Source organism: Centroberyx affinis, unplaced genomic scaffold (assembly GCF_046629955.1).
Source record: "Centroberyx affinis isolate AG114_WGS23_722 - 3 ecotype Tasmania unplaced genomic scaffold, CSIRO-AGI_Caff_v1 ptg000220l_1, whole genome shotgun sequence".
Classification (NCBI taxonomy): domain Eukaryota; kingdom Metazoa; phylum Chordata; class Actinopteri; order Beryciformes; family Berycidae; genus Centroberyx; species Centroberyx affinis.
Genome location: NW_027278909.1, coordinates 241,694 through 269,420, shown reverse-complemented (window position 1 = coordinate 269,420; position 27,727 = coordinate 241,694). Strand labels below are relative to the sequence as shown.

General features: G+C 41.2%; 1 protein-coding gene across 1 annotated transcript in view; it reads right to left on the bottom strand.

The window, feature by feature from the left end:
* ell (elongation factor RNA polymerase II) overlaps window positions 1-27,727 on the bottom strand; it is a 37,910-nt gene that overhangs the window by 8,902 nt on the left and 1,281 nt on the right. The window contains exons 2-6 of the mRNA XM_071541497.1: window positions 17,667-17,711; window positions 4,266-4,387; window positions 2,857-3,020; window positions 1,144-1,394; window positions 875-999 (exon numbers count right to left, since the gene is read on the bottom strand). Coding sequence (XP_071397598.1) covers window positions 875-999; window positions 1,144-1,394; window positions 2,857-3,020; window positions 4,266-4,387; window positions 17,667-17,711 — 707 coding nt within the window. The remainder of the gene's footprint in view (window positions 1-874; window positions 1,000-1,143; window positions 1,395-2,856; window positions 3,021-4,265; window positions 4,388-17,666; window positions 17,712-27,727) is intronic.

Below are 27,727 nucleotides of genomic sequence, written 5' to 3'. Positions count from 1 at the left end.
TCAAAAAGAACAGTCAACACTAAACAACACTATCATCAGCCTACCCATCCGGACCAATAGCTTTGACAGCTATATCATTAACATCAGAAACAAAATCCTCTACAGAGGCTTTGCAGTTGCATCACAAATCTAGTAACCATAGCTGACACCATCATCGAGGTCCATTAGAGAATTGGCTGTTTGCAAATAGTATCTCCACCCAAGCTAGAAAAACAGATATGTGAAAGAAAAGATTGTTGTGGTGTGGGTCTAGATCCATTCAGTGACATTGTAAGTAAAAGTGAATAGCTTGATAAGGTAGATTTGTTTCGAAATTTAGGTTACTGTGACACAGTAAACTTTCTTGTCTTTAGCCTTACCCTCTATTCCAAAACACCCTGAGTTATAGCTTGAGAAGAGTCAGTTCAATGAAAGGATAAGATTGGAGAGCAGCGCTCCCTGCAAACTGAGAGCTACATAGAGTTCTACAGTGATGTAACTGACACAATTCTGATCAGACTCAAACATCATGATGGCAAAAACTAGGAAAATAAGGCAGAGGTTGAAAATAACTGCAATTATCCTTTAACCTGAGCAAGCAGATGTTTTTTTTGCCATTTTAAGCTAACTAACTAGTCAGCAGGCTAATTTAGCAAAGCAACCAATGTTAATGTTAACATGCAACTACTAGCTACTAAAGCGAACTTCTACTAGATACATTAGCTAGTGTGCAAATCAGATGCAATTACAATAACACAGTCATGGTTTGCTGACCAGATACCATGGTTAGCTAGCTAACAAGCTGGCATTATCAAAAACACAAAATCAATCCTCTACACCAACTCTCCCAGAAGAACTTGCAGTGAAAATAATGCAATCCTCATCTGTGACGTACCAAACAAGGATTCTCTTGAGAAGCTGCTGGTCTCCCTCGGTGTAGCCCGGCCAATCCTTCTGAATGTCCTTAAACAAAGAGTCCTTCAACGTGAAGGTGTTGTCTCTCCCATTCAGGTTCGCCACCTGGAAAATGAGAAACGTGGGTGATTTTAGAGTGTACTGGTATGCCTTTTAAGTAGGCAGCTGAGGATAATCAGAGAAGGGAAGACATAAGTGACTGTGTCTGCATGTGTCCGTACTATCGCAAAGTGTGTGTGTGTGTTTGACCTGTTGCAGGTGGCTGTCCAGGGAGTCCTTGTCTAATGGCGAGAGGCCATCTTTCTGCAGCCTCAGGATAAGCTCAGGCTTCTTGTAGGGCTTCAGGGCCAGCAGGTGAGTGAGGCGCTCTCGGAGCGGTCTCTGCTGCGCCGCGCTCTTCTTCAGCGTGCTGCTGGAGATGATGACCGGCCGAGATGTCCGCCGTGAAGGGGCAATGTCCGAGAGGCCAGGAGCTGGTTTCCGGATTTGAACTTTCTTACCTAAGGTGTAGAGGAGTGACAGAAGTGGAGTTTGATGTTAGAGAAGTTGAATATGGTAGTGGTTATTGATTAGCCAGGTAGGTGTCATCCATTCTGACACCTTGATTCTATTCACAACACACATCTTAACACACTCAAAAGTATGCCGACTATGGCTCTCAGAGCGTGTCGAGTATGGTTTCATTATGAGTTGTGGTGTTGAGCATTGGTTTACAGGAATACAGGAATTGAAACTACAATAGTAAACTACACTAAAATCTACCGTTGAAAAAGTAGCCGGCTGGAAAGGAGTCATTAAGCAGCTATCTGGCTGGCAGCCGGAGCTTGCATTTTTATGGTTATTTTCTTAACAGCAGAAAATAACTATAATCTCAACAAGAAATATGACATTTGTTGTTGTCAACAATTTTCAACTCTATGACTGATGATGGCTGGGCAAATTTGCAGATGAGTCACACAGACCTATCACACACTGATCTTTCCCACCATCATGTACACCTCGCCACCCATTATAAGCATCAACTTTCATCACCTCCTCACACTGAAGCCCTTTTTCAGGTGAATCAGATTCAGATGAATCGTGCAGTGCCTCCCACTGAGACTAAAACACAGTTTGGGTCCACAGCAAACATGGACTAAACAATTTATGACTCACTGCTGAGCAGTGAATAAACTCATACTGGATGCCTTTCTTTCTAGGCAATGAGGCAGGGCTGCTGTGGTTTTTACTTCAACTATAGCACGATGTGTTTTATAATGCAGGTCTGAGAACAAAACAGAAAGTCAGGAAGTTGATGTGTTATGCTCAGTGACATCTCTCTTTTTGCTTGTGTATGTGCATGTGTGCCTGTGTGCGCCCAAATGGCATCTATGGCCTTAGGGAGCGAAGGGTAAGAGGTAAGAGGCTAAAACTCCCACACTGGGAGGCTGGCAGTGTGTGTGTCTCTGTGTGTGTCACACTATATGCTTGACTGATGGGGAGCAACCACCATCAAATTCAATAAGGTCCTGGTTACAGATGAGGCATGCTGGCAGTGTGTTGGCTCTCTGCCATGCAGCCCCAAACCCAAACACCCTGTCTGGTCCAATGTGAGCCTGCTCACCAGTGGAGCAAGGCTATAGAAACACACAGGCCATTGGGTACTTGCAGCATACAGCTAACTCCCTAGTGATGCTAGCAGTCTATCTTTATGCCTGCTACCCTTATAAAGTTATTTAATCTTACCATTTTACAGTTTGTTGATGGTGGAAACAGCTAAATTGGCATGTCTAACAACAATACAAACTTAACTTGTAGTGGTAGTTACATTTATCTTGGTTTTTATTAATACAGTCATTGAATCAATACCAGCGTGTGAGTCTGCGTGCTTCTGAGAGGACTGTGGGAAAGAGCGACCGATTGCCTGACTGACATGTGCTCGCTCACTAGGTGGTCTGCCGTGTCTGTACCATGTCTCCTTACCTACGTATCTTCCCCCAGGCTTGATAACGATGGCACCCCTGCTGCGGGTCTCCTCTTCCGCCTGAGCCATGCTTTGCCTGGCCTTCTGGTAGGAGTCGTCTGTAGCACATACTGTGATCTTGTCCTGGATCCCACCCAGACAATCCAGCTGAATGCTCCCCTCACTGTCAAGACACGGGGGAAAAGGGTTAGAGAGGACAAGCACCGTGAAAGAGTGACAAAAGTGGCAAAGAGTGGAAACTGGAAAGAGATCAGGAGGGAATCGCAGGCCGTTTCAGAAAACGCTGCATGATGAGTTTTACAGTTGTTTCAGATGAGTAGGAGTCTCAAATAAACAGAGCAATATCTTGTTTCATTTTAGAAAATACTACTTTCTGAAATACTAAGTGTGGAGTGCAAGGTTGGCAAATCCAACACTACAAGTCAGCTAGATAGTTCCAAGTAATACAAGGAACCAACACAGAAAGCAAAGATGATTTTCAGCATTAACACTCTCACCATTTATAATATCCCACTCCCATCTAACTGGCCCAGCTGACATCCATGACAAACACCCTGAGGCCACCACTTTTATTTTTTTTTTTTAATTTCCATCCAACTGTGGATTCCCACATTACGAATCACTGCTGCATCAAATCCCATTCTTTCCTGACTCCCCCCCTCTCTTTGATTCCCCTCTACTTTGATGAGGGTTTGGCAGAAGATGAGATGGAGCTGGCAACGGTCCTTCGTAGCTGAGCTCTGTCGTTTGGGTTTAGATTGGAATTAGAGGCTGATTAGGATCCAGACAGAGATGTGGATGAACTCCAATTGACCCTCTTATTAGAAATATTTTCGGAATAAGGGTATCAGAAACTCGACAGTCAGAGGAGCAGATGACTTCTTCTTCCTCTTTTCTCTTTTCTAGTTCCTTCCGCATCAACACAGACATCTGGCCCCATTCAGTTAATTCAGTCAGCATTTTGTCTCTTAAGTTAGACCAGTGGGATTGAAAGTGTGCAGAAAGAGGGTAAGCATCACAGTTGCATCTTTTCATTTAGCGGCTGCCATCTGGAGCCAAAGTCCCCGTTCTGTTTATCAGGAGTGTCTCTGAAGCATCTCAAAGAAAGGCCTGGTGATTCAACTCAGCTCCTAAATATGTTAAACAAACAACTCCCCTGTGTTTTAACACTCGTCATCAAGCTACACTGTCCAAACATTATTGACTCTTTCTACAAAGACAGTAAGGTCATGGTCCAAATGCTGGTAGGTACTATCAGCGTAAAATGGAGTGTGTGTGGAAAGGAAACTTTGCATGGCAGTAAAGTCAACCTGCAGCATTTCTGAGGAAGTGGGCGCATGCTCATTAAAAGAGAGGAGAGAGAAAGCGAAAGAGCTAAAGGCGTGTGTGTCTGTGTGTTCGGATTCACCTGGTGATGTACTGCTGGATGCAGTCGAAGCTGCCCTGGGGGTTATCTCTGCCCACATTAGACAGGTAGAAGGTAAACGTTCGCAGTTCATTTGGATTTTCTGACCGTGGTATTGAGATTTTCTGTTGAGGACAGAAGAAAAAAACATTAACATATGAAAAGCAAAACAAAAAAATCCCAATTCTTATGATTTGGTATCATTATCAAATAACACCAGGAGCAAAAAGCAAGACATCACAGCACCACTGTTTCCACAAATTTTCCATTTTAAAATACAATTTTCCAGACCTCAATTTTGGTTGGTTGACATGGTTAATTTCTACAATGTTTTCCAAGGTCTCATCATTTTTTGTGTTGCTGCATACTTTTTAAGACCTGGACATTATTAAGATCGTTTATATACTTTCCAGACCTAGACAAGGAAGAACCATATTAAGAAAGATGATTGATTGCTCTAATGGAACTCCACGTCCTCATTGATCATTTTTCTTCCTGATGTATTTAGTGCTATAAACACATGTCACTGCTGTAAACCTTATAAACGTGGCCTTGACTTGGCAAAGATTTGAATCTCCTTCCTGGCATGAGCAGCACTGAAAACCCCAAAGAATAGAGCCAACTAATATCTACTGCCTTGTTTACTTAAGCCTTCTTCTAGCTTATCTCTGGGTGCCTACTGCACTTTCCATATGCACTAGGACAATCGATACATGGCAAAGTGTCTTTAATTGTGTTTCCAAAGAGTGATCAGAGGAACGTTAAGGGACCTAGAGGTAAATTACTATAGCAGAAGAGCTATGATAAGTATTTCAGCAGTCTCTGGCCTTCAACAGAGTTGTACACAGCCCATTTCACCCCCATAATTACCTTCCTCCCACACTACAGGTGTTGCTTTTAAGAAAACTAGAGGAGGAGGGGAATTACCGACTGTTGACTAGCGCTGGCAAGCTCCAAAAGCCTCTAATCATTAGCAAGTTGCTGGACATTTTGTTTTTTTTAAAACGGGGGAAATAACTTAAGTGACCAGTGGGATGCAGATGTTGCATTTTCTCTTCAAAACATCCTGGATTCATACTGTGAGACAGGTGTTGGACAAAGAGTTATGTTTTTAAGCTTTCCAGTAAGTCTTCTTGGAGAGCAACATAAAAGAGGGAGCTGAGAAAGTGTTGGGTGAAACTGAAATGTTCTCACATTTGAGTATAACCGACTCAAACCACAAACTCTGGTACTCCCTCATTAGAATATTAAATCAGCACAGCTTAAAGACTGAATTTCTTTGACAAGTCCTGAAGGAGGAAAACTCAATAACAAGTAGAACTGAACCATTAATAAAAAAAAAAAAAAAAAAAAAAAGAACTTCTGCAATTTACAAATTGCAGAGGCTGCAATTAATTGCTTAAGAGAGAGAGGCGTCCAAAATGGATTTCTAAATAAGGCATTTCAGAGATCGGGGTAATCTTTGGTCCATGAATCAAGTACAGTATAGGGGAAAACCTTTCATCATACTCAAACTCACTAAATCCTTCACACTGACATCTATTTTTCATTTTAACAAAATCACTTTTCTTTAAACAATTTAAAAGTTCTAAAACAATTATGACAAGAAGAACTTGTGATGATATGAATCGCAGTTTAAATCGCACTTGCAATATTCTGTCAAATAATCGCACTTCAGCCCTAGTAACAGGCATGACATGACGCAGGTTAATACTGATGATAAGGCTGGGCAGAGGGCTGTGGAAGGGGAGCGCCTGGCTGACCCCGGGTCTGCTCTGGTTTCCTGGGCGTGAATTCAAGTGGTATCACAGCCAAAGACCGAGCATCACACTGACCCAGGGTTACAAAGCATGGATGAAGTTACCAGTAAGATGTTTGGGAGCCTCCGCACAGGTACCATTGACCAGCTCATTCTCAATGACCTGAAAGGCAAAACCTAACCTAGATCAGAGGCTCAGCCTGTGACTCACTGGCTTCTTCATCAGCACTGCGACTGACATGCTGTCAGGCTGCGGGCAGCTCAGCTCTGTTTACCCAAGGTCCCAACACGTGTGAAGCCTGCAGGTGGCCAACTATAAATACACACAGTGTCCCTTCTCTGCCTTTCTGGAAGCCCTGGGTTCTCCGTTATGTGAGACGCTCCGCTCCAGTAGAACATAACACTCTCTGCCTCGGCTGCAGCCTTATAAATGTCGCTCAGAATCAAGATGACATTTTAGTCAGTTTAACTAATGTTCCCGTCTAGAGCGACTTAGAACTACAAACAACTTAAAAGGTTAACAACCAGTGGTGCAGTTTCTATCACCATTGCAGCATGAATCTTAAACCTAAAATATTGAAAGAGCAAGGCTAAAACGTAATTCGCATTCATATTGTTCATATCCAATCATGTGATTCATGATATTCTGCAAGAATTATTGCAAAATTAGTTTTTCATATATAAAACGGTTCTACACAAGCAACAGGAAAATAATTCTAGACAGGCCAGTTACCCACATATTAATTCACTTGTGAATTGGAAGAGTGGGGACTACAATTCCAGTTCCAAATTATCAATATTGTCGTCATTTTGCAACAAAGTGACAGAAAGCAATAAAGGAACACAGCCGCCACCCCTTACCCTACCACACACACACGCACTCCTGAAACGGGTTACTCCAGGTTACGAAAGCCTCTTACAACTTTGTTGTGTTTGCTGTGTAAGGGAGTTACAGACAGCAGTGGTAGTAGCTGTTATGTCCTCAGTTTCATTGTTGAAAACCGCATAGGCCTAAAAGGCATATAAAACATGATGTTGCAGGTTGGGTATTTGTAATACACGTTTGTTGGAACGGCAAGAGGCTTTCTGTAGCAGTGAGAGACACTTGAATGCACACAGTTGAGCTGGCAAAATGTTATTCCTGTACATAGTCATGCTCTTGCACATACAAAGAGGAGAGAGGTTGAGTGTGTGAAACCAGAGAGGATTAAGAGGCAGGGGAACTGACTAAAAGGCAAGGCACAGGGGAGTGACTCAGTTGGTTCCCTGACTCACATTGTAGAGGATGAAAGGGTGAGAATCAGAAAGAGGCACACTGTGGGTTGTGGCTCCTACACACAAAATGGCTTGGGCCCGAGTTTATCAAGCTTAAGAGTGCTGAGATCACTTACTATGTCCCATTAATAACCTTACTCATACCTCGAAAGAGTACAATTTCTAAAGATGTGCCTACATGCTGAAAAACCCCAACGGCATCATAAGGCTGTGTGCATCACAGTCTGATTGTGTGTGTGCTCATAATATCTGTACAAGAAGAGCACTATTCTAATCTGTTGTATTATTTACAAGGCTAGTTCATCTGCCAGACTTATGAGTGCAATGGAAGTGAGTCCACTGTCTACAATGTATTTTATGGTGAACATGGTATTATTATAAACACCTTATGATCAGCTTACCATATGAAGCATTTTGCAATTTGAACAATTTGAGTTTATGGTGTAAACACTGGCCAAGTTATGACTAAATATAAATACTGGAAGTCAACTGAGCCTATTGGAACAAAGGAGTGAGTAGGGACTGAGTAGGGAGACAGCCTTTCAACCAGAGGACCTGGATTCAAGCCCCCATGTTGGCAACCATCCACCTAGTTGAAGTGTCCTCAAGCAAGATATTGAATCTCTACTAGGGTTAGACCAATATATCAGTTTGCTGATATATCTGGCCGATGCTGGCCTTCTATTAAATACTGGACAGTCAATGTTGTCTACCTCCAATATGATGGAGGTTCCTCCCTGACCACAGCTACATAAAAAGTAAAGCCTGTAAAACCTGCAATGAACCTATCTTGTTTAATTGTCCAATTAGATATTTTTTGTGATTCATTCCATTCTTCATTTCAAGGCCCAGAGTATCCCAGAGTTTCCCCTACAATTGAATAGGTGGGGTGGGTCACTCTGCCTTAAGAAGCTGCTAAAAGAATTTCATTAGTATGGGTTTCAATGGGGAGTTGTAGTGTCCCGTGGTCTAAATGCAGTTTCAGAGGCTTTTCCACCCTGACGAGAATAAAATGTAGCTGACCCTGCACTCTGACCGCCCTGTGGAGGGAGGCATGCAAAAAGAAAATATTCCAACAGGGATCAACAAAGTATATTTTATGGACCATAAAACTTGAAATGATATCATTATGAGTCTCAGTGAACGTATAAAAATAACGAAAAACTATAAGGACTATCAATAAGGAAAGACATGACAACACAAAGTTCATCAATCCACAAAATATGATGTATGGAACATGCTTCTAGCAATTCAATAATTTCCCCACAAATAAAAGTGCAGTAACTTAAAAAGCGCACATCTGCTCAACATTACACACATTTTGTTCTATGACGTGTTGGCTGAACAAGTGGCGAGTGAACAAGGACTATGAATATGAAAACAGAACAGAAGTTGTTTTCCATACAAGTGCACTAATGACCTAAAAGGCAAAAGTGACTGTGGATCTCCCTCTCAATCATCCAGCTGTAGACACTGGAACTTCACACTAGCATGCTACTGTTAACCCAACTGCCGTCTCCTCTTAATAAAGGCTAAAAATACCACACATAAAATTCAGTCACACTTTGTAAATTCAAAACCTTGCACGCAACAGCATCTGAGCAAGTATTTATCAAAGCTTTGAGGGCTTTAGCCTGCTGCTGCCACTAAAACCTAGACAAGGAAAGTAGACTAGATGGAAAAAACTACAAAAGCACACATTTAAGGGCATAGAGTGCTTAAACATTGGATAAATGGCAGGGCAAACACTCCAACACACCCTCTCCACCAGACATAACCCCCTTATTACCACTTTTCCTAACAGTGCAAGTGGATTTGAAACAGGCTATCCAACCACCCCCTCCTTGCTCTGCTTGCAGCTAGCCTCATCTTCTCATTCTGCATGGCGTCCGGTAAACAATGCCTCTTTTCAGGCTGGGGTCGCTGGAGAGGACTGACCCCTCACCACAGCTCCTCTAGTCCCGGCTGCAAGGCCATGATTAATGAAACACGAAGGAGAGAGAGAGCAAGTCAGAGAAAGAGGCAGATAGACAGGCAGAGAGCAAGTCAGACACGGATAGAGAGAGAGCAATTCGTAGAGAGAGAGAGAGATGATAATAAAAAAATATATATTTATTGTATTTGGAGAGGTGGATAAATCTGCTGGGTTTGCTGCAAAATTTGTATCTTCTTTCCAGATGGCTACAGAAACGGATTGAATTGACAAAGATATACACTGTAGCGTGCTATATGGTTTACTTTGCTACGTTGAGTGTTTGCACTATTGTTTACATACTACTGTATGTATGCTTGTGCTCTATATGTATAGTAGAAGTACAGAAAGTATAGAAGTAGAAGTAGAAGTATAGAAATATGACATTATCCACGTTTACATGCACATTAAAAATGCGTATAATGCAATTAAGGCAATAATGCGAGCAAGGCAGAGCTCATGTAAATAAATTATATTAATTAATGCGATTATGCTCTTAATCCAAGTAAGTATAATCACTGCAATATATGTGGAGTACTCGATAAACACCAGTCAGTACATGAATACACCTTAGTCCCATTTTCTGAACTGTGGGCAAGTTGCACATGTGACCAGCTCATGTTGTGTAGAGGTAGAAGGGAACTATCTTGTGCGAGATTTAAAGGATTCTTACAAATTTCTGTCATCCACAACTGCTTGTAGGACGTACGAGTGCCTTCCCTGTCGGTTGATGAAATCCCTATAGCCATCCCAAGGCGGCAAGATAGGTATGTGCGTTCCATCTGCAGTCTATAATTTGAGGGATGTGGTGCATATTTTTCAAAGCCCTGCGCAATTACGCATGCCTCATCCAATGTGGGTACTTTGTTTAAATCTTGCGCAACCAGCACCGTGCTCTTGCAAAATAGGTACACAAACTTCTTAAGGGTGCTTTTACGCAGACCAAACCGGTTGGCTATAATTTGGTATTCCTCACAGCTAAGTTTACACAGTGCAACTGCTTCTCTTATCATCAGGAGTAGAGCAGCACAGACGGTGACATCCTGCGGATGCTTAGGACGCTGTAGTTCCCACAGCTCCATTCTAAATTTCTCTCTCCACTCTACATCACTGATCTCCCTCAGGACCATCCGTTCCCGCCAATCCCCACTCCGCATCCCTCTCCAAAAACAGCGGGTTGCCAGGGTGCATTCATGCGTCATCTCCTTCTTTCCACCAGGTTTCCCAAAAAGTACCACATGCAGCATGGCATTTTGTAACTGCAATAGAGATAGGCCTATGGCTGCGATGAACAACATGAGGTGGTAGTGCAGAATCATTTTGTTTTGGTAAAATTTAAGAGTGGCAGGGCATGAAACAAGATTTTTTTGTTTTTTTGTTTTTGAAAAAACAATCTCGATTTCCACAATTCTCTCTGGATAATCAACATAAATACTTCAGTCATGTAAACAGGATTATTATGGGGAGTTGTGAGTTTATATAATCATGTTAACAGCTTAATCAGAATGTTGCCTTGATTGCAGTATTGTTTGCATCATGTAATCGTAGCAACTGACAATAGTATTGTAGCTGTAGCAATGTTGATGTATGACACTTTCCCCCCCCCCCTAAAAACACCATTTACTTCATGAGTTCACACTGAATGCTTTGGCAACAAATGAGAGAGAGAGAGCAGGAGAAGTAGAGGAGATCTCCACACACTGGTAGCCCGGGCCCCACTTTGCCACTGTTCACTCATGTGCCAATGAAAAACGAAAAGAAGCATGTGTCACCCACACACACAAACACACATACTTCACATAATGGCAGAATGTTCACAGAAAGTCACTTCTAGGGCCAGCATGGCAAGTGCTGTAACAACAACAGAGAATGAGTAGGCCTGGACATCCAGGTCTGGGTTTTCCTGCCATAAACGTTTTACCTATCTGTTGTCTCTGGCCTTGCAAATTTGATACCTAACCTGTCAGGGAGGATACTTTGTATCTTTTCTCTGCATGCAGCTTTTGGATCACAGTGTCCTTTCCTTGTACGAGGGGAAAAGAATACAGGTGTGTGCACTTTGTCGGATACCTGTTGCTTACCCTGCCGTACTGTGCTTGGCAACTGTTCCATTATGCCACACAGGCTCAGTAGCTCAGTGAAAGCTATACCAGATGAATGAATATGAGTGAATGAATATGGGATCTCACTGTGACACCAGGCCACCTGCTATACAATTTAGCCACTTTCCCGCTTCTCATTTGCATTCCACTGTACTCACCAGCAACAGGTTTGCCTCCAGAGTCAACTTGCTTCAGTCAAAACATATGCATTATTTAACTATTCAAACAGCCTGAAAAAATAGCAGCTTTTCTACCATCTGATCTCTACAGTTGTTGAACCCTTTTATCCATGACTTTGTGTATATGCATGGGTGTGTTCCCCACACACTATAATGCATATTAAATGAAGGTGAGTCAGGCAGAACGAGATTTACCACCATATAAAGACTGCTCTTTCTTCAATGTTGCTCTCTATATGACAGACAAGGGGCTTATTGAATTATCTGGCTATAAGCTAGGATAGTCATACAAAAGGCATATAAAACAGAGACGGGTAATAACTTCCAAGACCACACCAGTTGGTAGGGATAAAATGGGTCCTAAGAAAAAATTATTCCAGTCCTTGATGCTACATAAAGTGCAAAAAAGCATGAAGGGTGGAGTCTGCCTCTATGCAGAAGAGACAGAACTGCAGTGTACTGCACTGCACCTTGCCCAATTTTAGACAAAAACAGTGACACTGGGGTGGCAAAATAAAATGCATCAACATGCCTGGAGGATAGTGCAGCTGGAGACATGCTTGCCACCCATGGGACTTTGTTCAACATCCAACAAAGCTGCTCAAGTTCACAACAGGACATTGTAACAAGTGAGAGCCCAGTTTAATTGATCAGTTTTCTATTGGAAATGTGCACATACACAAGCCCGTGCCACACCAATGATCTAGCATTTCAGGAGATCTACAAGACCTAGACTTTGCTTCCCTATTCTTGTTGTTCACTCCAAGACTCCTATTGTGTGAAAGATCACAAAATGCAACATGCATCACTGCATACCCAACCTTCAGAATTTGATATAAAATGGTTTAAAGTGACTGATGTCAGACCTGTGAAACAATTTGCCCCATATCACACGCTCACATGGTCTTTGAAAGCAAAATCAACTTATTCACCAATATAAAACAGCTTAACGCCTCTAGACAACATGCAAAAACACAGTAAACAAGCCTAGTCCTGCCTTTTGAATCTTGAACAAATTTGTCTGTTGCTGCCTATAGGCCATTTGTGAGTGTTTGGAGAATCAATGTGCGTTAAAAGCATGGAATGAATTCAGTGGTATTCCAAGCAATAATTCTAGCCTTAAAAAATAAATTTTAATAACAAGCCTCTGTGAGTGTGAGTGAGTGTGAGTGTGTGAGAGTGTGTGTGTGTGTGTGTGTGTGTGTGTGTGTGTGTACTGCAGTACGGGCAGACTGAGTTGTAAAGATTGATACCGCAGGAGCAGCATGTGACAGTGCAGCTGTCTGGAAATAGTTTCTATACAGGACAATGTCTTTCAACATTCAGAGTGAATTGCTCATGTTGATACTGTACACCTATAGGCTAAAATATTTATCATTGTTCAGCTATGGCCAAATAAGGGACTCGGACGTTGCTTTACTCCTTTCCCTTTTTTACCCTTTTCCATAAGTATGTTATTTGCATACTGTGCTTCCATGTAGAATTTTAGGATTGATTTGAAGGAGAAATAAATATAATGACAATGGCTCTTTTTTGCTCTGGCTACATCAAGTCAAGTCAATATCATCTTGGCCTGATAGATAATTAGACCAACATCAGGACTCATGTCAGGCATCACAATCTACAAAATAGACAAAATAAGGAATTTCAAGCCCACTTGAGGTCAAATGTTTTTTTTGCTCATGATGAGGCTTAGCTAATAAGTGTTAAAGCGTAAACCAAAAAGATTTTCTTTCCCTCCAATGATTTAGAGCAGACATAATTAGGCTGGTAGTCCAATGAGAGCATCATAATTGTAACATTACCAGAGATATCAGTTATCCATATCCAATAAATAATGAATGAATAAATACATAAATGCTAATTGATTGCTTTTAGCTATGTAAATTAGCCAAGCAAGCTAGACACTCCTTACAGCAAGGCCTGGCAACGAGGGATTTGAACACTGATAATTGTTTCTCCAATCATATGCTGCTCAAAGCTTTGAATTCAGGTCTGATATGTGTTGTAAATAATGTAAATACAAACAGTAGCATTGTCCACTTTGCAATTGCTGCAATAATGTATACTGTAAAATCCACAGGCCACATTTAAGGGGAAATCATGGAAAATGAGAGCTGAAAAGTTGGGTTCCGGAAGTAAGTTTTCCATTTGTTTTTCCTATATAGGGGATTTGACTATAAGCCATGTTTTTAACAGTGAAAGGTGGAGTTACCATGAACTATCGGATTGTGAAACGACTATATAGGTTCCGGCAGAAACCATCAATGTGATTTCAAATTTGTTGTTAGGGAACAAGGTTTTATTACAGTGTTCCTTGTAAAATACTACACTACCCACAAGATTTAGCAAGTCCCACAAATCGGAGAGGTCGCTATTGCCATAGAAATGTTACATGCTCCAAAGTTGCGCATGGTAGGAAGCCAGACCAGGGCGAAGTAATGCTAGTAAGCTAGAGCCTGTATCAGTGATTGGTACGGCCATACCAGAGGAGCAGAGTGTGTGCAAGGACAAAAAATATTACATTATTCAGCAATCACTATTGTTGTATTATATTTGAAAATACGATAAGGAAGGAAATCGATGACATCACTCACTGTGTTGTTTGGGATGAGTAGTTCATTAAAAAAAAACGTTATGTACACAGTTTTACACCCTTGCCTTTTTTTATTTTTCACTTATGCTTTTTTTCTGAATCTATTGTTATGATCTCATGTTTCATCTCATTGCTGGTTGGTTTGGTTCAAATCTTAAAACAAAAAAATAAATAGGAAATTTACTTCTGGAACCTGAGCCACTGAAAAGGGGTGCAGGAACGTTTCAGCTCTATACATTGAGTGAACACTCCACTCCAGATAGTCCAGGCTGGTGTAGCCTTGTCCTTTTCCTCCTCTGTGCAGATGTAATTGCAGTAACAGACACGGCTGCCAGAATGACAAGAAATCTAATCCGGTCAGCAGACAACAATTTAGAGGACTCACTAGCAGTCTATACTGCGGCTGCTGCTGCTGCTGTGGCAGACTTGCGTCAGGTGTTGATACTAACTTTTGGTCAGCAGGTGAGGTTTAATTTTTTTCAAAATATGAGAACTACAATCCTTTTGAATGCGCATCAGACTAGGGCAGTCACTGTTTTTTCTTTTTTTAAAATGGTATTAAATCCTTTCAAATCTCCAACAGAACATGAGAACATGAGTTGGATGATGTAAACTTGTAATTTCTCTGTTCATTGGCACCAGCCTCAGTCCCACTTGTACAATCAGCATATTTCGTCAACATGACTTTCAGGAGATTGTAACAATAAAATTCCCTGAAGCTGCTACAGAGGATGGGGTCTTTATGTGGCTTGGGTAACACAGCAAGTGAAGCTGCATTAATGTCTCGGAGAAAGGAACCTTTTTAAACAGAAGCAAGAATCATATTACGGTTGGGCGATTGGACGAAAAAGATTGGGGATCGGCGATGGACTAAAGTTGTTGGCGGTGGAAATTCCCTTGCCAGCAGTTGACGAGCATAGATGGCTGCCTTCACCAAAGAACACCCTACTTTGCCTGCAAAAAACTGAAAAACTTGAAAACTCCATTATATATGCATTTATTTTCATTGAGATCAAAGCCAAATATGGCATTGCAACCAATGAAGAGTAGGCTATATAATTTTGGGAGACAGCATCAAATCATGTCAGTACAACTTAAGCCAATAATAAAGACATAATATCAGCATAGCCTTCAAAAATATTGGCATTTGACTCTGTTGACGTTGAAGTTTAAGTAATCCATCAGCGACCTCAAATTGTTTCCTTCATGCCACTGCAAACCCCGACTTTGGATTGCTTTACTCCCTGCCTTTACTAATATACTTCATTAAGTTGACAAGAACTTGACTTTTCAAAAGCAATGCAAACTAGTAACTACTCATATCAGCCCCTATTTATCAGGGCAAAATCATGCATTCCTGAGATCTGTGAGATCTGTGAAACAGATTTAAAAGCCATTCTATGCCCTGCAATAACTGTTTTGATATATATGGAAGCATGGCCATCCACACTACCAAAACTATCCAAAATGGTTAGTGTCAAGGAGTCTTCCAGCAACACCAGGGTCCATCTAACCTTCAAGCCACAAGGGACTGATCGTGTACATCATTACTTATCAAATGAGACTCCTACACAAATGCTATGTCTACGCATAAAATCTAAACAAGCAGGAAGTTTAACTGGGCTATTGAGACCCTTTTGTATTAAAACTCGCTGACTGCAACAATGTCATGGAGGAAAAAGAAGAACATATACTAAAGAGTGGATATTGTTTACACCAGGTCCAAACCAGGAAATTGCTGGATCCCGAAAACATGTAGGTCGACTCCTCCTTGTGCCTTAAGTACGGCCCCGCTCAGCAGTAAGCAAAAAAAAAAACTAAAACAAAAGACAATCCAAAATCACAACTGTAATCATAAGATTGTGAAGATCCATCCAACTCATTGCCTCTGTCGCCATAAAACTTAGGAACCATTATCAACTCCTTGAGGATTATACAAAAAAGAAACACATTCCCATTTTAGTGTAAAGTCCCACAATAATACCATACACCTGGCAATAAGAAAGCCAGCTAAGCAGAAAGCTGTCCAACAGCATAGCTGAAATACAGTCCATTAGTAACACAAAATCTGGCTGCAGTCCTGGGGCAAAAAAAAATGAAGGGGTTTGACAAAGAAGAATGTTCTGTGCCTGATAAGAAACTTTCAGTCATCATTTTACTACTAAGAAAAACGTAATTTCTCATTCCAAATCCAAAACAAGCAATGTGGCCTTCTCATTGGTTGATCATGATCAGCTGACGGTCAGCCGGTCAAGCTCAGTGAAACAGTTTGAGTAGCCATCTAGACAGGCTGCTGGTTCATTCTCCTGAAGCAGGCTGCGAGCTGAAGAAATCATCTGCCTCTTTGCACATGTTGAATATGTGTTGCATAGACCCCCAGACCAATTTAAGCCTTACTGGGTCGAGAGAGATTTTTGGAAGAACTGAAGGATCCGGTCACAGTATAAAAAAATAAATGAAAAAAATTCAGCAAATCAGCGTTCTGGGAGAGGCAAAAGAATTCCAGGGGGACGGATGCAGTGACGTCTCATGACTTTAACTCTCGGATCACCGAGGGAGGGAAACCATTTGGGGAGGGAGCTGCCGATGAACTGGCCTCCAAGCATGCCTTGGATGCAGATGTTATTACGGAGACTCGGTCATGACGGTCATGTTGGCTAGCTTAGCTTCAGTCTGAGAAATGCTATGCTTGTTGTCACTGACACACTTCTCGGTCGAGTCCACTTGTTTGGATAAACTTGTAACCTCCAAAACGAAGCTGTGTCGCATCTTTGGTGCAACTTGAGAGATCTTGACGCATTTTATGCCGTGTTCCATTGAGCTCAATAAATTTGGACTCAATGAAATGATTTTGCTCCACCGTGCCCCATTTCATCATACTGGCTAGCTTGTTCTCCACAGCAGTGTCAGCATCATCAGAGGTCTTGCTTGAGATAAAATCTTATTTCAACAGAGTGAGCGAGCAGGTTGGGGCTTCAAAATGTTTCTTTTAATTTGAACTTGTGTTGCAGTTAATGATGAATTACAAACTTGATCCATTGTATAAGTGAGCGAGTCAATTTCAAATGGCACACAGTACCTGATTCTATACATGAAATAGAATGAAAACAGTTAGGGTGACATATTTCTATGAAAAATTTATATTTCCTTGGTCAATAGTGGGCAGTGGTTGGTTTGATCGATCTTGGCAGGTAAATGTTAAAAAGACAAAAATTACATGCCAGACACTGCCTAGCAACATATCATAGCAATTGCTACTAACTGATACTAGGGCTCATTCTGTGGCCAAACTGTAAACTCATTAGCAAATGTAATGATAAGGTTTGAAAACACAATTTCCCACAATTTTTCATTTCCATCTGCTTTAACAACACTGTCAGAGAGTGAGAGAGAGAGAGAGAGAGAGAGAGAGAGAGAGAGAGAGAGAGAGAGAGAGAGAGAGAGAGAGAGAGAGAGAGAGAGAGAGAGAGAGAGAGAGAGAGAGAGAGAGAGAGAGAGAGAGAGAGAGATGATGTTCTTACCCCTTGGTTTCCAGTAAATCGGATCAATGGTTGTGATGAAAGGCCCTAAAAAAGAAGAATAAAAGTATTATTAGGGTATTTTCACCGAATTTTGAACAAAAGAGGTAAGGTCCTTGGTACGTCCAAGTAGTCAATTGCTTTGCATGAGCCTAAAATGGTGAGACAGGTTAGACATCATTTCAGAAATTACACCAGAAAAAAAAGCTGAAATACAAGTTTATCACCAAAAGTTGAATTTTACCTTGTTAGACATGGGCTAAGACTACAATATATCAATTCATAAAGTTCACTGTTTACATGTATGCTACAGTACTTTATGAAATTATGATGGGATAAATCCATCATCCAGCTTCTCCTTTCCCATGGGAAAGAAAGCCAGGTACTTTGACTGTGCTTTAAATTCCAAAACAAAACCAGTTGAAGAGACACAGCCCAACTGAGAAAGAGATTTACATAAAATGAATTGTACTGAGCTTTTGGCCACAAAGAAACTGCTACTTTGGTGTAATTTTTTATTCAAAGCTATGAGATGAATATCTGAAATTTGCACTAGCCTAATTCAAAGCCAGCAGAGAACTACTCCCTCGTTTTAGTACTGGGTGCCACTTTAAAGAACGATGGGGAGCACATCACTAAGACCAAGCAGCATCGCTCCTCCAGCTAGGTTCAACTCTTAAACCCGTGAGCCTTGCCACTGCTCTACCCATTAAATGCCCCATCAGAAGGGCCCCGGGATTGAAATGCAAACGAAGCAGCGGGCCATCAACTTCAATCAGTTTCCTTCTCAGCCCAGACCAGTTAGCATATCAGCATTCACATAGACTGACAAAGGCAGGAAGACACATAAGTGACAACGACATATTCAGCAGCAAATCAGTATAAATCCAAGCGGCATGCCAGTTATTGGACACTGTGCGTGTGTGTGTGTGTGTGTGAGAGTTGGTGTCCAGCCAGCCACCCAATAGATGGAGCTCACGGTACTGACATTTTTCAAATATTTTTAGCCATTAGTAACTCAACTTGTGAGGGACAAATGCTGTCAATACGTCCAAATTCCTGTGGTCTCTGGACAATCGTGAAATAGCCTGAGCTTAAAGAGCCTGGATTTGTCTATTCTGAACAAGAATACCATTTTTTTTTTTTTTTACACAGAGGTGTTGTGACATAATGTGTGAGCAATGAACTGTTGTTACAGGATCAAAGCATATGAAATGGGCTGTTATATATGAAAATATAACTCTGATGTATCTTCATAACATTTTATATGTGTTCACATTTGCTAGTCAACTATGAAACCACAATAAGTCAGACTGCATCTTGACTGTGTGGGAGCAGAATAGACTGCTGTAAGAGAACATGCTGCAATGGAACTCAAGCAGGTGTCAATTTGCTTTCCATTAAATTTTAGGCTAAACATGGTTTAACATGATGAAGCTGATGCTACTGCAAAGAGAGACAGGGGAGCTACAGTGGGCCACACACTGCGTTTGCACACACACAGTCAAACCAAAACAACCAATGACTTTGCAAAGTCAAGACAACCTAACCATATCATTCAAAAGATTGCTTGCACTACCAAATGTTTAAGCTGATAAGCTATTTTATTAGGGTGTCAAGCTCATAGTGCTGAAAACATTTTGTTTTTCCAAAACATTGTTTGCTCAAGTTCCCAAGAGATGGTTTAAACAACCAACCAAAGGTTTCTGCAGAATAGTTTTGGTATTTCACTGAGTGACTTCACAGCCAGGCCCAGACTCTAGGAACTGAACAGACATGAACATCAATAGAGGAAGTCACTTTGGCTTTTCTTCCTCAGTGCTGCTTCAGCAGATCAAATGTGACCAAGTAAGAAAGCCGAAAGGTCAGGAGAGGGCAAGTCTATTAAGATACAAGGTACGCTGGAGCCATACAGAATGCAGATGTCTAATAAAAACATTAAGCCTAAACAATCAACACTAAACCTTTTTGGCTCCAGATCCTGACATAAACATGCACAGAATGGTGAAACAGCCACTGACCGCCCTCCCCCCTTTTTTTTAGGCTACTTCACTTACACACTAACTTACACTTAGGCTTTATCAGAAAAAAAGTTGGGCTAATGTTTGCTAAGCTACCTTACCTTACCTGGAATTCCCAAAGTTTTTAATTTCAAGGACTTAAAAAAGGTACGCAATATTATCATTAGTATAATTTCCACACTCCAACACTTCCACCTCACCTCATTGTGGACTTGGCTCTTATTGGCTATTGGTGGTCTCTACTCTTAGAATGAATCACTGATCCCCACACACCACAACACTACTTCAGGACCCGTGCAGATGTCGGGTGACAATATCAATATCAAGCAGAGCAGCATGCGGCAACATTACGATACTTTTCCTTCCATGAATCTAAAAAAAATGTTTCACTTGAAGAAAGTAGATCACAAAGATCAGAGACATAATGCATTTCTATATGAGAAATATGTTTCCCCATAATTCATTTCCTGACACCAATCTTCATCTTGTGATTTCCTAGAGGTAACTCCCCCTAGGTTGAAAATTACTGGCCAATAAGAGGTAGTGAGATAACAGAGTGAATAGTGAAACCTATTATCTGAACACCCATTCCCTTAATATTACAGCCTCAATGACCCACAGGAATCCCCAGGCCCAAATTTGACAAGTGCTGCACATTGAAAATAAGTGTAGATATGTATGCAATGTCCACTGCTGGTAGTGTGGGTGAGTGACTGCTTGACTAAGCTGTCAATGTATTTCTCAATTGTCAATCCATTTCTCAACCAGTATGACTAGTTTCTCATTAGTCATACTTCTGTAGAATACAGATATTTGTCTACAGAAATTAAGTCATTGATGACACTTTTGAGAAAATACGTCAATAGGAACCAATTACAATCATATTCACCTGAATATGACTGAATGCGTGTGCACATGTAGCACTATACGTTGTGGGGTGGGTGGTGCATTAGCTCTGGACAGAAAATAGACAAACCTAGGCTACTTTTCCATCCGTCATGCAGATCTGAATACAGTAACAGGAAATGAGTAGTGACACAAGACAAGCTCAATGAATGAGTCTAACCTTGGCACCTTCCCCATTTGGCTGACTGGGCGATAAGGAATGTGGAACACCATACAGAAAAGATGATAACCATTACAATTATTATTTAAATGTATTATTTTACTAATAATTCTAATGTTTTTAACATGATTAAGGAATTCAAATGATTATCAGCAGTACAACTGAGGTGCTCTCGAGAGTTTGGAGTTCATTAGGATTATCCATGATTTACTTTACATGACCAAGTAATGTACATAATGGTCCTGCAGCTCAGTGAGTTTCAGCATGGCACTAACAGTATCAGGGTTAGAGGTTTGATTCCCTCTGTGGCCATCCAGACTATAAATATAGTACTGTAAAAGGCTTTGGATGAAAATGGCCTTTTTCATGTCAATGGCTGCCTTCATGTACAGATGGTTAAAGAATTAGGAAACAATGATTTTAGGAATAACAATTCACCTTGCCCAACTCTTTAGACCTAAATAAAAAAAGGTGTTTGATCAAGGGAGGAGTACTACATTGTTTCTTTTGTCTCAACAATACCAAAAGCAAGATCAATAGTTTCACTTAGACCTGAGCTCTGGACAGTCCTAGCCTATCCAGCCACACCAGACCTTTCATGGAGCCATGTTCTCTGGTCTACCACTGCAATGTTTAACACAGCACCAGATTTAGCTCTCCCACCCTGTGCCCTCCCCCTTCCCCAGCCAAGCCCTGCTAACATAGTGCAACACTCAGCCTGTTCATTTGAATGGGCTGCTGACATGTCACTATTCTCTGGGACCTGAGCCCAGAATGTTCCACAGAGCTAGCTAACCTTAGGGACAGAGTGTGGCTCCTGACCATGGCTCGATGACAAGGCCGCGGATGTTCGCACACATTGCCAACGAGCCATAGAATGGGGATCAGTTGGATGTAGCATGGACATGTAGTCAGGCAGCAAGTGATAAAACTAAATTGAGTTAAATTGTGTTAAAACAACATTTTGCACTTTGAACACACACCTTTACAATTTCATGAATAGTCAATTACCAACAATCAACTGTCCCAGGGGTCCATAGCCACTAAACATTAAAGCTTTTCCTCTGGCTGTCCGTTTCCTTGCAATCTTAACACATCAAACTTCAACACAAATTACAGCAACATGGAGCCATTTTCTGTGCACATCGGGAAGATCTATAACTTGCTAGTAGTCCCGGTGTATTTACATGCTCTACATGTTCAATCTAGCCAATATGGTTACTCCTTCAAGGCCCAATACCAGATAAAGTTCCTCTCAACAGTATATCTAACATTACTCTAATATTATCAGTGTGTGAAACACCATAGCTCCTCTATGTAGAACCAGGATTTTTAGAATAGGTTTTAAATGTATGGAGAGTCAGGAAGCTTGGATGCAGCTAGTACACCTCCTTGGGCAACTGATGTTGTATTTTAATGTTAAAACTTGCTAAAGTCTATCAAGCATCTTCAAATAAGAGTATGAAATCTGTTTTGTTGGGGATGGTCAGGAAGACTTGCCCACTGATTTCGGGTCACAAGTCTCCTGAAAAGAAGTCCTAGGCTATCAACTTGCGCATAAACAGAGATGACAGAAGGCTACATTACAACACTGACAACTGTGCTACTGTAGTTTTAATTTACTTTGTAATAGGAGTTTGTTGGCACAAGAGGCTGGGGTTTACTTATGGTAAATTACCAGCTCCTCAACACAGACACATCAACTGAATGCAAATTATAGCCCCACACAGGCATATAAGCAACTCTCTCACTCTCTCTCATGTTGCATTCTCATAGGATTTCATTGTTTTCTAATAGTGCACACAGGAATAGCCATGTCTAAATCCCTATGGCTAGGGCTGTGGCACCCAAATTGTCAGGTGCTTTGTTGCATCACTGTCACACTGATGAGATGTCCCACCTGTCTATGATTTCAAAAGGTGGAGAGAGCACTTCATAACATGCACTCTCCAGGACTGAAATAGTACTGGTTCTCTGTACTCTCAACACTCAATATTTGCAATGAACTGAAAATAATTCTATATGTGCACACACTGTAGTAAGGCAGTACTGTGTAATGTGAAAATTGGTGTACCAGTCTTCCCCTTTATAATAGCTGTGATAGATATTGTGTGAAGCAATACAGGAACAAGTGGGCCTAATTAAGCCTGGGGGTTTTCAATAAGCCCTAAATGCAGTAATTGCAATTCTTATGAAGCAAATTATTCACACAATAATAGAAAACCTTTAAAGCTGTACTAGGAAAGGTTTTCATGTAAAAATACATATGTCTTATCAGCCTAAATCACAAAGTGGGGCTGCAATAGCATCCCATAAACCCTAATCGAGATGCTGTAGATTTACCCTTTTTGCCCAAATTAAATTCTGGTGTTGGGTATGTACACAGGAAGTGGCAAACTAAAACTTAAGAGCAAAATACAAACGGTCTCCTAAACAGCAGCAAGCGAGCACTCTGTCCAGATAAAGCACGGCTCATCAGTGTTAAGTCTTTTTCCTAGTTTCCTTTGGTATAAATCGATTACAGATCAGCAAGGTAAACAAAAGTGTGCTCTGTGTTTACTTCATGTTATGTGATTTCTGGGTAAAGTTCAAATTTTTCAAATCATTTTCTTTCACTGCCATTTGGAGCTGCCAACATGCAAAGTTGTCTAGTTTAGCTGTAAATGAATATGGTCACATCAGCCACATCACACAGACAGGAAGTAGCGAACTGAGTAGTGTCATTTCCCAGCTTAGAAAACAAAACTCCTTTCTGATCTTACTAAGGGTAGGCCTACTTCAAAGAGCTGTCTTCTTGTGGTGAGCTAGGGTTTGGAGTTGATGACAGCCTTGGAAAGATGGAACAATCACAACAGCCCAAAGTAAAGGGAAAAGAATGATAACATCACTAATTAACCTGAAAGAAACTGAAATTTATTGTGGACCTGCTATAGGCCTAGGCCCTTGAACTGGACTTTCTTCTCTTAGCAAAGAAACAAGTTATTGGGGCATTGTAGTTTGCTAGGTTTTAAGATTTAAGATTGACAGTTGACAGACAGTTGATGCAGATGCTGAGAATGTGAGCATGGACTTTCCGGGCCTGGCTGCTTTGACAGAAGGTCCAACAGACCAAAGAAGAGGAGCCGCTTGCCAAGTTTGGTACCTGGGTTTTGGATTTGGGTATGGTGCGTAGTTCCCACAACTTGTTTCTACATGCAGCCATGACAGCTTAGCTCCGGACAAAAAGGGACTGACCACCATCTGACTGAGGGAGCTACAATCCTCAAAGCAATGAAGGCCTAGTGCTGCATAGTGGACTTGTATGTACTCTGCTTCCATTCAAAATTATACGCTTGTGTGTGAACCAGTTTTCAGTGGTCATGCTTCTCCAATATTAGCTAAAAACCGAAGGCAGATGTTTGTGGACTAAGACCAAATCTGACCACCGGATCGGCTGATCTATTGAACAGACATGCGACCTGCAGGTCAGGAGGACTGCTCTGTATGCAGTGACACCAGATTGACGTGGTCCAGTGTGGCAACCGCCCCGCAGGACAGAGGAGCACCATGACATTTAGAGTCATATTTGGCCCTAGTGGTTATGGTCATCTCTTGCAGTGCCCCATTCGATCTGCTGAAACTGGGGAGTCAGCATTCCTTAAATAACCATGGCACGGGCACAGGCTGACCAACGTCAAGCAACAAAATCCCCACCAGGCTCCATTACTTCCCATACCATTCCCATAGGGGCTGAGACATGGGGGAGTTGTCAGCGAAGTGCAAGAACAAAACTGACTTGGTGTAACCTGACCTCCTCATTGAAGGCTATAGCCTACCCAAAACAGTGAAGTAATAAAATAATGATTGAACTTCAGCTGCACAAAAACACACTGGTGCATACACTGGTGGTTTAAAACAGAGATGCTGCATGGCTTATTTCATAAAAACAGACAATTCCAGTGACAGCTGATCCAAGGCCTCCACCTGGTGAGGCAACCACAGTGTGAGCTAACTGGGTCAGAAGACCATGCTCATTAAAACACAATCAGTCCTCTGTCTCTGGTGTCAAGGAGAAAAGCTCATCCAGGAGCACTGAAGGTCTCCTCAGTGGCCGGTGTTCAGGCCAGGCTCAGGCCAAGGTCCAGATTAAACAGCTCACACACACAGACACAACTCTAGTGTTAATGTCCTGAAAATATTTTAAGGAAACTGGAAAAAATAAATACAAAAATCATGTAATGGCCATTTATTTTTAACATTTTACTATGATTTCACCTGGTCCTGCGAACATGTCCTCCTCTGAATATGGAGGACAGGGTTATCTCTCCCTTAGGCTGCAGTATAAAACTCAAAAAGCATAACAGTAGCAATGTGAGGTTTTTCCAGGACACTGCCAATTATTAAACCACTATTCTACCATAGTAATTTGTAAAATCACATTTGTCACGGCAACCAGCATGTGCCACTATCAGCTTGTATTATTCAAAAGAACTGGGTTAATATCATTATTATTGTTATTAGTATTGTTGTCTCACACAGGGTTAGGCCTTACTCATGAATCAAAATGTAAATGCTACACAGAAATAACTGCTGAGCACATGATGGGTGCCACTGCTGTGATGCATTTCCTTAAGAATGTAAAAATCACACCCCCAGCTTACAATCACCAAGCCATTACCTCACTCCATAGAAGGAGGCATAGGCAGTGTTTTAACATTCGAATGTAGAGCACCAACATTTCACTTTACTCATCGCTCACCAGTACAGTATATACCTGCAGCGTCAGCACACAGGATTTAATGTCACTTTGTATGGAGGTTACCATATGTTTGTACTGCCTATGCATGTTCATTTTATATTTAGACAAAACTTAAATATGGTATTTCAATGAAATGCAGAACACTTCATTCTCGTGAATTAAGATGGGTTCTATTATAATAAAAATATTATATCAAAACATTAAAACACCATGTTATCCGATTAGAAAAGTTACAGTTTTGACCCATAAAATCCAGTAATGTGCTGTAAAACCAGTTATCCTAAGACACAATCATAAACTATTGTATTCGTACTCTCCACAACCTTCAGCTTGATGATGCTCTTCTAGCCTCACTCATTTCCTTGCTTATGTCAGAGCCAGTAAAAAAAAGTGTGTCTCTGGGCTGCCAATCCCCCGGACAGAGCTCCAGTTCACGCTGTCCTTCCTCTCAGATGTGCCAACAGAGGAACCGGCTGATGTTGACAGCCGTGTCTGATACAGGAAACAGTCAGTAGACTGAACTCTGGCTACCTGAGGACTGCTATTGCACAATGTCCTTAGAAAAACACAATGAGGAAATACACACACACTTTGTCATAAGACTCCAAGTGTTGTAGTATTAGCTATCAGGCAGCCTAATTCAATCAGATTGGCAACTGGGCCAACATTTAGCATTTGGTTAGCTTGAGTTGGGAGGGTATCAACAAGCCTGTAAACACGTATGTCTTGATTTCCAACAATGTAGTCTAAACAGAATCATGTTACTGAGGTTTAGTGTAAGATGCCATCATAGTTATTTCAGAAAAAAAGGTTCTCATTCCAGGCATTACAAAGACATTTTAGGGCTATATTTTATATAATACCATTGTTCCGGTAAACAATGAAAAGGGCACTCTACCTCTCCTTGTTTAACACCAAGTGTTATTGATTTTCTCCTGGTTTACTATCTAAAACTAGACAGAATTTAACTATGCCTGCTGCATACATTTTTTTGCTGCTGGCTAGATAAGGCCTAAAATTTATCAAAGTGGTTGTGCTGTACACTGGCCTGGAATAGCCCAGACCTCGGCTCCCTCGATGGTGAGAACAGCGGCCTGCCAGACCTCTGCAAATCATTTTGTCCTAGTCAAAACATAGCAAAACTGGGGCCAACTTTGTCTCATTCCATCCTTTGCCATGCCCCAACTTTTCCATCGAAAGGCTTATGTCATTCAGGAGCTTTCTTCCTCTGTCGTACCGATTTCCCAACTCACTCTCACTACTGTGTGCCAGCTGAGGTACAACATCTTCTGGATGGTGCAAGACAGACGTGTGACACCCTATTGCTTTGACTTCCAGCCCTCACCACAATGAGCCAAGCACCTCCATGAAAACAATGGATGTCTGAATAGTCTAGATCTGACCAAACTGTGACTGAGAGTTTTCACTTAAACAACAGGGAAATACAGCCTACCTTAGGCACAGAGGGTGACACAGTAAGCGGCATAGCTTCAGCGCCTAGTAAGGCAAGTCTGTACAAGAGGCAGATCTCAAAGAAGTGCAACTCTTAACCATAAAAGACTGGAAGAAACCAACTTGCCTCTTAAGTCATCCAGGTATAAGCCAGAAGTACCAAACAACAGTATAATTAGTATATTATGTTAGTTCCCAAAAGGCTTGAGTCGATCATATGTGGGGGTTTTTTAATTAAGAAATGTGCACAAACTGGATCTTTACCAGCAAAGTGTACAAAGTAGGATGAACGGTACAAAAAGGTTGCTGTATACATCAAGCTTCAAGGCTGTGTAGGCTAATGCCTACATTCGCTCTAATCAATGACAAGTTTGGGGCAGACCAAAAGGACAAAAAGCCGTCCTGCATCATCACTGCTATAAATTGTATAAATCCCTCTGGTTGAATGCTTCTTCATGTTTCAGTCAAAAAAGGACCAGAGATTTCTCCTGACAATTCAAAAGCACAAAACCATTTGTCAAAAATCCCACCTTAAACAAATGCTTTTCATTGCAAAAAACACATTCATATATGGTACCTGGAAATATGAGATTGAGCTAGCAAATCTAATTTCAGAAGGAACTGATTAAATGTGTTCAATCTACATCTCAAGAGAGCAAAGTTCCTTTGAAAAAAGCTTATAGAGATTGTATTCTTTGCTGACCCTACAATCATTGCAGCTTGGCAATAACTATCTCAAAGAGCTGAGGCATTGCCATATGTTGGTGATTTCCTCTTTGTGTTAGAT